Below are 12,270 nucleotides of genomic sequence, written 5' to 3' on the forward strand. Positions count from 1 at the left end.
CATGTCATTGTTCCATCTATTTAATTGGAATGTTCACTCTTCAGAAGGGTGATCCGGAAATTCTGTTCTGATTCTGAGTATGTTCGTTTATATTAACAAATTTTTGTCTGCATTTATTAAGATTTATTAAGTGCATTAAAGTGAAATCATGCCCCTTGACAATGAATAAAAAGTAATATCTCCATGCCAGTTACAAAAAGACAAAGAATGTAGGATTCCTTTTGTATGAGGTACTTAGAATAGTCAGAGTCCTAGAGACAGAAAATGGAATGGTGGTTGCTGGGGGTCTGGAGGGGAGGGGAGAATGGAGGTACAGTGTCCCAGCCTCGCAAGATGGAAGGAGTGACAAGGATGGGTGGTGGGGATGGTCGCACAACAGTGTGGGTGTGTTTAACAGCGCAGAGCTGAACACTCAAAAATGGTTAAGATGTTAACATTTTATGTTATGTGTCCTTTAACACACACACACGCACACACACCTAAGTCAGGTCTCCCTCATTAAGTACTTTTTTTCTGAGTGATTTTGTGCTGGTGAACCAAAGTACCTTGGGATCCTTTATTCTCTTTCAGCCATGACACTTAAGACACTAGGTGAAGACGAAGACAAAGCTGTCACTCAGCTTGGCTCAATGCTGTTTACCAGACAGGTGTCTGGAGCCAGGTGAGTGTGTCTGAAAGAGGCCTGGATTTATTTGGCTTTTCCAAGCTCCCTGTAATAAAGTACCTTTCCTTAACAATAGTCCCCCATGTATATGCTGAGCTGCATCTGAGGATTCGTCATGGGTGAAAGAATGAAGAGATGGAAAACGTGTGGTGCTATGAAAGCTCGCCTGTGGAAGGCCCACGCCGGCAACAGCCTCAGGGAGATCGGGATCTTGTCTGTTTCGTAGAGCTACAGAAACAAAGTTACATCGCTTGTCTCTATACGTTTTTATCTTTATTTTCCTTTGTTAGATAATCTTCAGTGGTGTCACGTCAGGGTATTAGAAATAAGTCATCTTCATTACTAAATTTAGATGAAAACATTTTTTTTTTTCAACGTTTATTTATTTTTGGGACAGAGAGAGACAGAGCATGAACGGGGGAGGGGCAGAGAGAGAGGGAGACACAGAACCGGAAGCAGGCTCCAGGCTCTGAGCCATCAGCCCAGAGCCCGACGCGGGACTCGAACTCACAGACCGCGAGATCGTGACCTGGCTGAAGTCGGACGCTTAACCGACTGCGCCACCCAGGCGCCCCTAGATGAAAACATTTTTAAGGAGAAGCCCATTTCCTGAACTAAAAAGGTTATGCAATTCTTGTCTAAGTGCTACCTTTGAAAAGTGTACTTTTTTCTCTTATAGATACACGGCTTAAAAATGAATTTCATTTTTCATTTTATATTTGATGAGGTCAGAGAAAAATGACTTGAAAAGAAATACCTTGCCCTAAGTACTCTTCTTTACATGCTTCTATGAAAGCATTTCTCTCTTGACTACCAGAGATTAGAGATTTCACATCAAAGGACAACTTTTTAAAAGAAAAAAATCTTAGATTAATTCAGCTTTTACCTTGATGAACTCTGTCTATACACAGCATAGTTTTGACACTTCTAAAGTGGTTTTCTTAGCCTTGCTTTTAGTGTCGCCAGTATTTGTCTTTTTGTTTAGATTGACCTTAAGTGACTTATTTTTTTGAAAGAAATACTGGTAGAAATCTGCTTATATCAAGTTTGCTAATGAAATCTAGCTTAAGAAATGCACATGCCATTGCTGAATATACTGATTGCTGACCACCATCCACTGTGAGCGGGTGCATAGTTTTTTCTGGATCTTTGCTTTACAGCTCTCCATTGCACAGCACAGATCAGATGGGTGTGATTTTAGTTTGTTGATTTTTTGAGGCAATACACAATTAACCAAAGTGGTTTGACTTACAAATTTCAGTATTTCATTAAGGTAGGTATATGTGAAGTCAGATTCCATAGTTGGTACCAAAACAGAAATCATTTTCTTTTTTCTCTTTGAAGAAGGTACAAAGGTATTTGCAATTCCTAGAGGTTATGGCTCTTCAATAGAAGATAAGTGAGCGGTACTCTCCAGGCAGTACTTTTCTATGTAAAATAGCAACGTATTGCATAATTTTATTTTAAGGCTGTCACAGTGTATTTTCATAGGTCATGATTTATGACTGTTTTTAAACTTCTCAATAAGTAGATACAAGGCTTAGTAACACATATCTTTTGTTTATGAGTGATATTCTGTTAGCATCACCAGACATATTAAATTGCTAAATCTCTTCTCTTTCAGGGTTGTGCCTCTTGGGTCTGTGCAAACCGTGAGTGGCTACACTTTCCAAGGCTTTATGTCACATACAAATAATTACCCTTGTGCTTACCTAAATGCTGCCGCAGCCATTGGAATGAAGACGCAGGATGTGGACTTGTTCATAAAGAGACTTGACAAGTGTTTAAAGGCAGTAAGGAAAGAACAAAATAAAGAGAGTCATGTGTCTGGAGTTGACAATTATGACAGAACTGAAAATGTGGATATTGAAGAAATGGCTTTAAAAGTAGATAATGTGCTTCTTGACACATACCAGAATTCTTCATGACATGTGAAAGGTTTCTCTTTGATAATTTGAAAGAAGTGACGAGGCTGCAGTACAAATAAGCGGTTTAAAGACAAGACTTTAGGTTTTTGAATTGAGAATTTCGTGGAGAATGTTTGGTGGAGAACTAGAATGTGATCGGAGCTAGTCGCTGATGACTGTTAGTTTTTTTACTCTTAGACCGCCTCAGTCATTATGATCCTTAACAGATAATACACAATTAACATTTTCCTAATTGTTATCCTATTTGTCAGTTATGCATTATGATTCCGATAATTCTTACAGGACAGTAAAATTACTTTTTGATTCCTTTCGAAATGTGTAGACTGCTTCCTTCTAACCATTCTCTACCATTCACACACAGATTACTTATGTTTCTGGTCACAGAGAAGGTAGAAAGATTTGATGCTACTATTTACAAGACGTTGATGTGTCTAAGTCACAGTATGCCTGCGAAATGGACATTGCCCAGGGAAGGAGAGTCAAGCTTTAGTTTGCACTCGGTAGCAATGTCTCTCCACTGGGGATGATTTGCTTATATCTAAGCAACATCTGGGGACATTTTTGGTTGTCACAACTTGTGGAGTGCAGTCGACATCCAGGGGTTGAGGCCGGGGGTGTACCGTCAACACCATACAATGGACAAGACAGCATCTCCAGACAGAGAATTATCCAGCCCCGAATCTCAGTAGTACTGAGGTCAAGAAATCCTACTCTAAAGTAAACGAACTCCTCAAGTAAAGAAGTTTGCCATAGCAACTTTAATTATTCAGTAGTGCTTCAAAGAAGAAAGCTCTATAAATGTTATCAAATTATACAGTGTTAGACTCTTTTTTTAAAGCGTATTTATTTATTTTGAGAGAGAGAGAGAAAGCCTGAGTGTAGAACGGGCAGAAAGAGAGAGGGAGAGAGAGAGAGAGAGAGAGAATCCCAAGTAGGCTCCAAGCTGTCAGTGCAAAGCCCAACAGGGGCTTGAAGCCACAAACTGTGAGATCGTGACCTGAGCTGAGGTCAAGAGCCAGATGCTTAGCTGACTGAGCCACCCAGGCACCTGTACAGTGTCAGACTCGTAAGCAATAACCAGGGTTACCGGTTGTAAACATGAGATTATATGGCACTTGTTCATTTCCCCATTTGGGCAAGTGAAACTTTATTCCACTGTTTTTGCTTTCAGTGGCCTTTGTATGTTGTTTATTTCGTTCAGGTGTTGTGCACAGCCATTATCAGGAGTGGTTAACCTGGGAATCTGGGGACGTATTTTTGCTGGGGAGATGAAAATGCTGTAGGAGGATAAACAGGTGTGTTCTCCCCTCCCTGCCCACACGCTCAATTTCTGAGTCTGCTATTCCAGACTTACCGGCTTTCACAGTTATTTGTGTTGTTTATTTTTAAGAACTAGACTATGGTCTCAAAGCCCGAGGGATTAGGGAAGTCTCCGAACACCAAAATGCCAAAGCCATGTTTCTCAAGACCTGCCCTGTGGAGCCGTGTTCCTAGGAGGTGCTCACGGGGATAAATGTTCAGAGGCAGATAATCTGGGGCCCTTGCAAACCTGCCTATCGGCACATGAAAGGCTCAAAGAACTGGTTGGAAACCAGCTCGAGTGTGTCCTTATCCGAAGATGAAACCCCTATTTTCAGTTAGACGCCTACTGACATCCCACTGAACATGCTTTTGAGAACACTGCAGTCGAGAATGCTGCCTTTGTTTCCGGGTTGTCTTTTTCCCTGTTGATTTGGTAGAGTGTAAACTGCGGTAAACACGAGCTCAGAGGGATGCCACTCCCATCAACGTGGAAGTTAAAGTACTTTGACACTAGCTTGACAACCTTGGAAGTCAAGGCTGTGGAGATAAAGTACTCAATTATAAATATTGTAAAGGTTACTTTTAAATTATTGTATCCTTGGGGTTCAAATATTTTAGCTATAGCTCCAATAATACATTTCAGAGGAGTAAATCCTGGATTAAAAGGTTGTGTGAGGCTTTTTTTTTTATGTGAATTTGGGACCGAGTTGTAGAACCAATAAAGCTGAAGAGCCCCAGCGGACCCTCTGGGGTCCACGAGAGGGGATGAAGAGATGTTGCAAATGTACGTGCTGGCGGCACGGCTTAACTGGACACGTGAGCCAAGGTTGTTTTATAGAACGAGTGATCTGTATTGTGTGCTCATCATTTAGCTGGAGAAGGCCAGAGCCGAGAGACCAGCAAATGTTTTCTCATCTGCAGTGTATCAGCACTTCTTGGGCTTCAGCTGCTGAATAGATAATAATTCTAATTGAAGATAAATTACATGAACCCACATGTGAATGATAGATGTGTTGTAACATTTCATTCCTGGTGCATAAAATCAGCTGCAGTTTTTATTATTAGTTCTTTCTTTTCAGAGGTTTTGGAATAACAGCCCTATTCCTGCTGGTTTAAATCTGACCTTGAGGTCCTGGAATTCACGAGAGTTTTTGAAGGGGTGTCATAGGTTTCCTTTGCTCCCAGCCAAGCATCATTTTCACTCACTCTCGCCCATTTTCACGTGTAAGTGTAAAAAAGTATACACGTACAATTATTTATTTTAAATTATTGGTACCATTGGGTAAGCCTCATAATTGGCCTAGTTACCCTTGAACTGTGGCAGAGGGGCATCGGCTGATAGATTTTTCAATCATGACCCAGCTGCCCTTATTAAGGCTCTCAGGTAGAGTTTTTGGAGTTTGGTTCTTAAAGTCACTGGACTGTGGTAGTCTTCCCAGAAAAGAAAATTGAGTAACACAGAATATTCTTTAGGTCACTACACAATGTGTTACTTATACGCACAGCAGGGAAAGGTATTTTAAAATCCAGCTCTCAATTTGGCTCCTATGTCCTCTGTTGATGAATTCTTGCTCTATCAGGGAATGATATGTGATACCAGCCTTAGGAACTCGGTGTTCAACTATAAATCTTTCTATTTAGCTTTTTGTATTAGTTGAATGAAGTTATAGAGTGTGAATTATTGACTACAGTTCTGTTCAGCCAGTAGGCACTTGATATACACAATGGTAAATTTAAATATAAATTAAGTTTTTTCTGGTATTTCTCCCCAACACCCCAAAACACTGTCATTGAGGCCTAAGCTCTTGGATGTGTTTTTATTTTTAGACTATATATCTATGATAGGTGTAAAATTTAAATTAAATAAAGGCAAATTTTTTTAACCAGTGATAGTGCTTTATTCTTGAATTAGTAGCTCATCACGAGAATCAAATTCTTGTGTTCTTTCATAGAGGAAAATAGCCAACATTTGACAATTACAACAGCAAACTCTGATGAGTATCGTTCAGATTACACTTGAGTTTTCTCTTCCCATTTACTAATTTCTCCCAAGCCCTTCAATGGTTTTGTTATGTTTTTGCATTCGTGAGGCCGACTTCATTTTGCAACTAAAAATTAATCCAGTGTGTGGACACAGAAATTTGGTCATTGCAGAAGTTTGATACCCTCTGAATAATTTGATAAAAACCATGAATATGCTGTTAGCAGTTAAAAAATTCCTGTAAATAACTTCCTTGTCTGTCACATTGTGTTGATTATATGTCTCTTATGGCCATTCTTGATGTACAGGTCTGAGACTTCCCCACTGTGTCCTTTTGTGCCTTTCTTGTTTTCCTGCTCCTTGTAGCCATATGGTGTGTGTATACACGTAAGATGATGAGTTCAAGGCTGCCGAGTATATCTTTGTAATATTCCACCTAATATTCAGTTCGATCTAAGGCCTTAGGCAAAAATCCGGAAATGTTTATGTTATGCTGTCTTGTTTTTATCAAGTCGTGTCAACTTGAACTTTTAGAGACATGTGAGGAAAAGCTATGTTTGACTGTATAATTGCAAGGGGATTTTACCTACTAGAAGTGAAGTGATGTCAGCCTGCTACCCTGTACGTTTTTCCAAAAGAAAAAGATGTTTCAAAAAATATTTTTGGTGTAGACTGTTTAAAAATAAAAATGAATTCTATAATTTATTACATGAAATAAATTTTTAATAAGTCACTGACAGTGCATTATTTTACCTAATCATTGCTATAGATAAAATCTGGAAGTACAGATAACTGATACCAAATTACGTGCTCATTTTTTTGATTCAATCATCAGTATCAATCAGCAAGAAAAGTCATACTTACAATGAGAATCATGAGTCATGGGGGTGGGGGTTAGGTTTTTGTTTGTTTTTTTTAAAAGAGGAAGGCGATGACACTCCAACCTTTTGCAGAGGATTTATTGCCCATAGAAAGCTGGATGCATACAAGTACAGAACCTTTTCTACACGAAGCACTTTTATTTGAAAAGAAATAAAATAGTATTACTTCCTTCTTCAGATTTCATTTTTATTTATTTTTATTTATTTATTTATTTATTTATTTTTTCAACGTTTATTTATTTTTGGGACAGAGAGAGACAGAGCATGAACGGGGGAGGGACAGAGAGAGAGGGAGACACAGAATCAGAAACAGGCTCCAGGCTCTGAGCCATCAGCCCAGAGCCTGACGCGGGGCTCGAACTCACGGACCGCGAGATCGTGACCTGGCTGAAGTCGGACGCTTAACCGACTGCGCCACCCAGGCGCCCCTCAGATTTCATTTTTAAATTGTGATGTTTGAATTCTGCAGGTACTTCTAATTTGATTTGGAGCTGGATCTCTGCACGGGTACTTATTAGCCATGTGAGCTCACATTTAACTTCTGAATATCAGTCCTGTCGTATGTGAAATGGGTACAATCTTACAGGATTGAGGGTTAAGTAAGATGGTAATATATGTAAAGATTTAACTCAGTGCCTGAAATAGCACTTTCTGTTAATAACTGCTATGAATGCTCAGCATAAAATTAGTTTGTACTAGATTTAAATTATATTCATTTTCTAGTGAATGTATTAGAACTTTTTTTGAGGGGGAGTCATCAATGAATTTTGCCCATTCTCCAGTGGAAATTAAAAAGTATGTAGTTGATTTTTACATGATCTTCTTTAAAAAAAAATTTTTTTTTTTTTTACATTTATTTATTTTTGAGAGACAGAGAATGAGACACAGGATCCAAAGCAGGCTCCAGGCTCTGAGCTGTCAGTACAGGGCTGACACAGGCCTGACCCAGCATGCAGGACTCAAACCCATAAACCGTGAGATCATGACCTGAGTCGAAGTCAGGTGCTTAATTGACTGAGCCACCCAGGCGCCCCTGACCATCTCTTTTTTTTTTTTTTTTTCAGAGTGTTTCTATTTTGGTTTTTATGAATTTCTTTTTGTTTTGCATTTACACTTAGGAATTATTTTTAACAACCATATTTAAGATGCTTGTACTATTTTATGCACCTGAACTCAGATCACAGCTCAGGAGAGATGTTAAGAGTAACAGTTCATGCCACAGGGACTTCCACATCAGTTGCATTATGTGACTGAGGTGTTTGGAATAGCCAGCAGCTCATTGTATTTAGCCCTATTCTTAGATGACTGCACATTCAGTAGAATGACTGATGAAGGCTCCCAAATTTACATCTTTAGTAGACCTCTTTCCTCAGCTGCACACTCCTATGAAACTGCCTAATCATCTCTTGGATATCTGTTAGACATTCGTCTTCCGCATGCCAAGGTGATTCCCTTGATCTTTTCCCCCCAAACCCTGTTCCACTCACAGCCTTCTCCTCCTCAGTTGAATACACTTCTGTTCTTTCAATTACTCAGGCCAAAAAACCTCTTCCTCACATCCTACATCTCATCCATCAAGAAATCATTTTGGATCTACCTTCTAAAGTTATCCACAATCGAACCCCCTGCTCACCTCCTCTCCCGCTACCAGCCGCATCTGAACCATCAGCGTTTCTTGTCGGGATTCTCGCAGTATTTCCCCCTGCTCCCCGCCCTCCTCAAAAGCCTCCCTGCTTTCTCTCCATGACCCTTTGCAGTCCGTTGTGAATACCACATCCAAGGTGATCCTTTTAAGGCCTGTATCCTATCAGCTATCTGCTCAGACTCCGATCCCATGTGACCGAGTACAAGCCAAAGTCCCTGCTGTCCCCAAAGGTTCAACGGCATGTGGCCATCCTACCCTCCCTCCTTTATCTGACTCGTTTCTTCCTGTTCTTCACCTTGGCCTCCTCCGCTCCAGCCGAACTGGCCATCTTGCTCTTCCTCAAGCACCGCAGGCACCCTCTGCCTTAGGGCCTTGGCTCCCTCTATTCCCCCTGCCTGGGAACCCCGCAGCCCAGACGCCCGGCTAAAGGCCTCACCTTCCTTTCCAGTGATGTCTACTCGGACTATCCTTTTTAACACTAGAGTTCTCTCCCCCGCTCTAACAGTGTCTCAAGATTGTCTTAAAATTGAGAGTGAAGCCTCAACTGTGCTGTGCGTATGAGCATCTCCTGGGGTTCTCGTTAAAATGCAGATTTGAAATGAGTAGGTCTGGAGTAAGGCCAGCATTTCTAGCAAACTCCTAAGTAGTTTAGGTATTTATTGTGCCCTATTGTTTGTCTCTCTCCCTCTGGTTAGAACATCAGCTCCAGCAGAGCACGATCTTTGTTTTGCCCACTCATGTATCCCAAGCATCTAAAAAGTACCTGGAACGTGACAGACACTCAAATATTTGTCGTAGGAACGATTCAATGGGCACTGGTGAATATTTACATAACCATATGTGCAGTCTCATCATGTCTGATTGGAACTATTCTGTGGTTTTCCACTATCAGGACGGGGCTCGACACCGAGGTACTGCTGCTCAGACCTCCTTCAGGAAAAGACTTCCTACCCAGCTTGCCAGGGAGTGTGCTTAGCCTCCCTGCTGTGAGCTCCTTCAAGGTTTAGCTCAAAGCTCAGTTGTGGAGCCAAAGTCACACCCTTTGGGCAAATTCTGAGCAAGGCAGTGGTACAAGGGCCCGGCTTTTTGTCTAACGTAGGATTCCTCTAAGGGGCTGTCTTTGCTTCAGCGTCTCCCACAGGGCTGGCTGGACTTCATGGGGCCTGCATCGCAGCCTGATGGCTCCCCCGGCTCCCGCCTCCTTCTCCCCCTTGTCTCCGACAGGCATTATTACTTCCCATAAACCTTCCGTACTCTTAAGTACGAAAGGTAGGTGCTTGTCTCAGCCCGTGCTTCCCAGAGACTCCGACCTCAGACACCTGTGGCCTACAGGGTGGGCTATACTCCCCTGCCCACCACTCCAGTCGGCTTCATCACCCACCCCTCTTGTCCCTTGCTCTAAACAGGCCAAACCCCGAGGGCACCCGCTTACTACCGTTTAAGTAATACCAATCCACAGTATGATTCCTCATTAGCTTAATTGATCTTTCGCGTGTTGGCCATCACAGATTCTTATTTTAATGTGGCATCATTTGTTAGCTGTTTCATAGTTTAAAATACTAATTAATGTTTTTGAGTATGCGGCAAGGCTTAATAATTTAGCTCAACTTTGAGAAGTGGTCCATACTCTGTGAGAGAAGGAAATCATCCAATGACCAACCTCCAGGAAGAGTTTTTGTTCAAGGCGCAAAGGGACCATGGAGTCATTAAGACGCAGACCTCACCTGGGCTGAAGGGCCTTGCACAAGCCACTTTTGACTCGTCTGTAAAATAGGGGCAACAATATCTAAAAGGGTTAATAAAGATCCTCTTAATCACGTGTGTGAAGTACCTAGCAGAGAGTCTGATATATGGCAAGGGCTCAGATAGTCGCTATTTTCACATGGCGGTTAGCAAGAACTGGGCGGTATCTGCAGTAAGGTAACACCAGAAAGAATCTTTTTAATATGCAGCCGTGTTCATCAGCCTGATCTTTATTAAATCCTATTAGGTCAGATGAAAAAAAGAACACAGAGACTGGAACTGTATTCAGAGTTCTTGGTTCAAGCGGCCTTTCTCCTCGTGGCCCGGCTGCCTCCCCTCCGTGCCCTCTGACCCTTCCTGACTCGCCACTGTTGGATTCACTGCTCTGCCATAAGTCTATTTCCTCCTGGTAAAATGCAGGTACACCGAGAAATCAGATAACTATATTTATACTTATCAGCTAGTGACATCTTAATGTAGATGAGTTTATCACGTATCCCTAGGAGTGGGTTATTTAAAACAAAAAACAAAAACACTTTTTATTATAGAAAATTCCAAGCGTATACAAAAGCAGAGAGAACCGTGTAATGAAGCCTCGTATCGATCACGCTCTTTGACACTTACAAACTCAAGTGCAGTTTGTGTCCCCTACACCACCCTGTTCTAAACTAAATCTCAGGCATCGTTTCACAGATAGCTCATTTCAATATGTTTGTCTAAAGTAAAGGACTCATTTTTTTTTTAACTCACAATACCATTATCACACTTTAAAAAAATTAATATGAATACCTTGATATCAAATACACTGTCAGTGTCCATTTTTCTAATTACCTTTTTTTTTTTTTCTTTTTTTACGGTTGAGTCAGGATCCAAATAAGATTTCCTAGGGGTAGATTTTAGTGGAAATGGGGAAAAGGTGAGACGTAACATAAGAAACAGTGAAAATGTGACCAGCACAGAGAGAGGAGAGTCAAAACATGTGAGGTGGTGTTTTTCTAACAACTTTTCCACCGACTAATGATACTGGATTCGTGGAGGATATTCGTGCTGTACATGGGATCCTACAGATGTCCCAGGACACTGGAGAAGTCACAATTTTACCTGCTCGTTAACCTAAGAAATGGACTTCAGTCCGAACTCGTGTACAATTTCAATGCCCACTTCCTTCATATAACGCTGTGAATTAGAACCCCAAAGTGCGTTAGGCCTACAAGGCAGTGGGGGTAATTGTTCTAGCTATAGAGAGGGAACCCTTATTCTAAATGAATGTATCGAAGGCTCATCGAGCCATTATGTTGGTTCCAGTCAGCCAGGCTTAATGAGCAGTGGAAACTAGAGTGCCATCTCAAAGCCAGTGTTCAGAGGAAAAGGGAGGCAGAGAGGGCCCCCTGGGACTGATCAGAGCAGTCAGTGTGATCCTCCTGTGGCAGGAGTCAGCCTGATGTGTCTCCTGGATCACATCAGAAAGACGAAGGAACTCTTAGGAAGTATTTGGAGTTTTTGACCAGATAAAAAGCTGAGAGAGCTAACCTGCACTCCCCGCTCCAAAAAAATTTGGTGAAGGCAATAGATGGGTCCTTTACACCATAAATGCAGGAAGTACTTGCACTAAGAAAGCTGCCAGGGGGCAAAACAAACAAACAAGCAGTCAAAACAAAACAAAGCAAAGCCAAACAAAGCCAAAACCTCTCTTGGAGAAGTTAAGGGGGAAATGGGTGATCCAAAGGTCCAGGAACGCCCTGGTCTAATGGAACACCACCACCCCAACCCCCTTCAGCTTTCCCCAGTAAGAAAACAGGTTCTGAGAATGAGGACCCAAAGTCACACAGCTAATTAAGGTCAGAACTGAGTCTGAAGCCTCCAGTGGACCCATGACAGGGCAGGGGCAGGTCTGAAGGAGGTGAAGAAGCCCTTTGCAAGATAAAAAGTTGATCCAGAGACCATTTTCACAGCTTTGGGGTAAATTTTCTCTTGCCTGTAAAATGCATCAAGTTCTCTCTGTTCCTTCAATTTCCCACACCTGCTGTTTCCATGTCCAATTCATGACCTACTTGCCATTGCCTGGTGACTCAATTTTCCGGGGTGATTGTGGGAGATTTTGATGGCCGAGAGAGAGAGAGAGAGAG

General features: G+C 41.6%; 1 protein-coding gene across 2 annotated transcripts in view; it reads left to right on the top strand.

Moving 5' to 3' along the window:
* Positions 1-5,782, top strand: part of SEPSECS (Sep (O-phosphoserine) tRNA:Sec (selenocysteine) tRNA synthase) — a 36,606-nt gene extending 30,824 nt beyond the window's left edge. Inside the window, exons 10-11 of one of the 2 annotated variants that reach the window (XM_045474362.1) lie at positions 571-661; positions 2,289-5,782. In XM_045474362.1, the coding sequence (XP_045330318.1) occupies positions 571-661; positions 2,289-2,592 (395 nt within the window). In that variant the 3' untranslated portion in view covers positions 2,593-5,782. Of the gene's footprint in view, positions 1-570; positions 662-740; positions 1,025-2,288 lie in introns of those variants that run through there. The other variant, XM_045474363.1, reaches the window with a different exon arrangement.
* The last annotated feature ends 6,488 nt before the right edge of the window (positions 5,783-12,270 follow it).

This window comes from Leopardus geoffroyi, chromosome B1 (assembly GCF_018350155.1).
Source record: "Leopardus geoffroyi isolate Oge1 chromosome B1, O.geoffroyi_Oge1_pat1.0, whole genome shotgun sequence".
NCBI classification, from domain to species: domain Eukaryota; kingdom Metazoa; phylum Chordata; class Mammalia; order Carnivora; family Felidae; genus Leopardus; species Leopardus geoffroyi.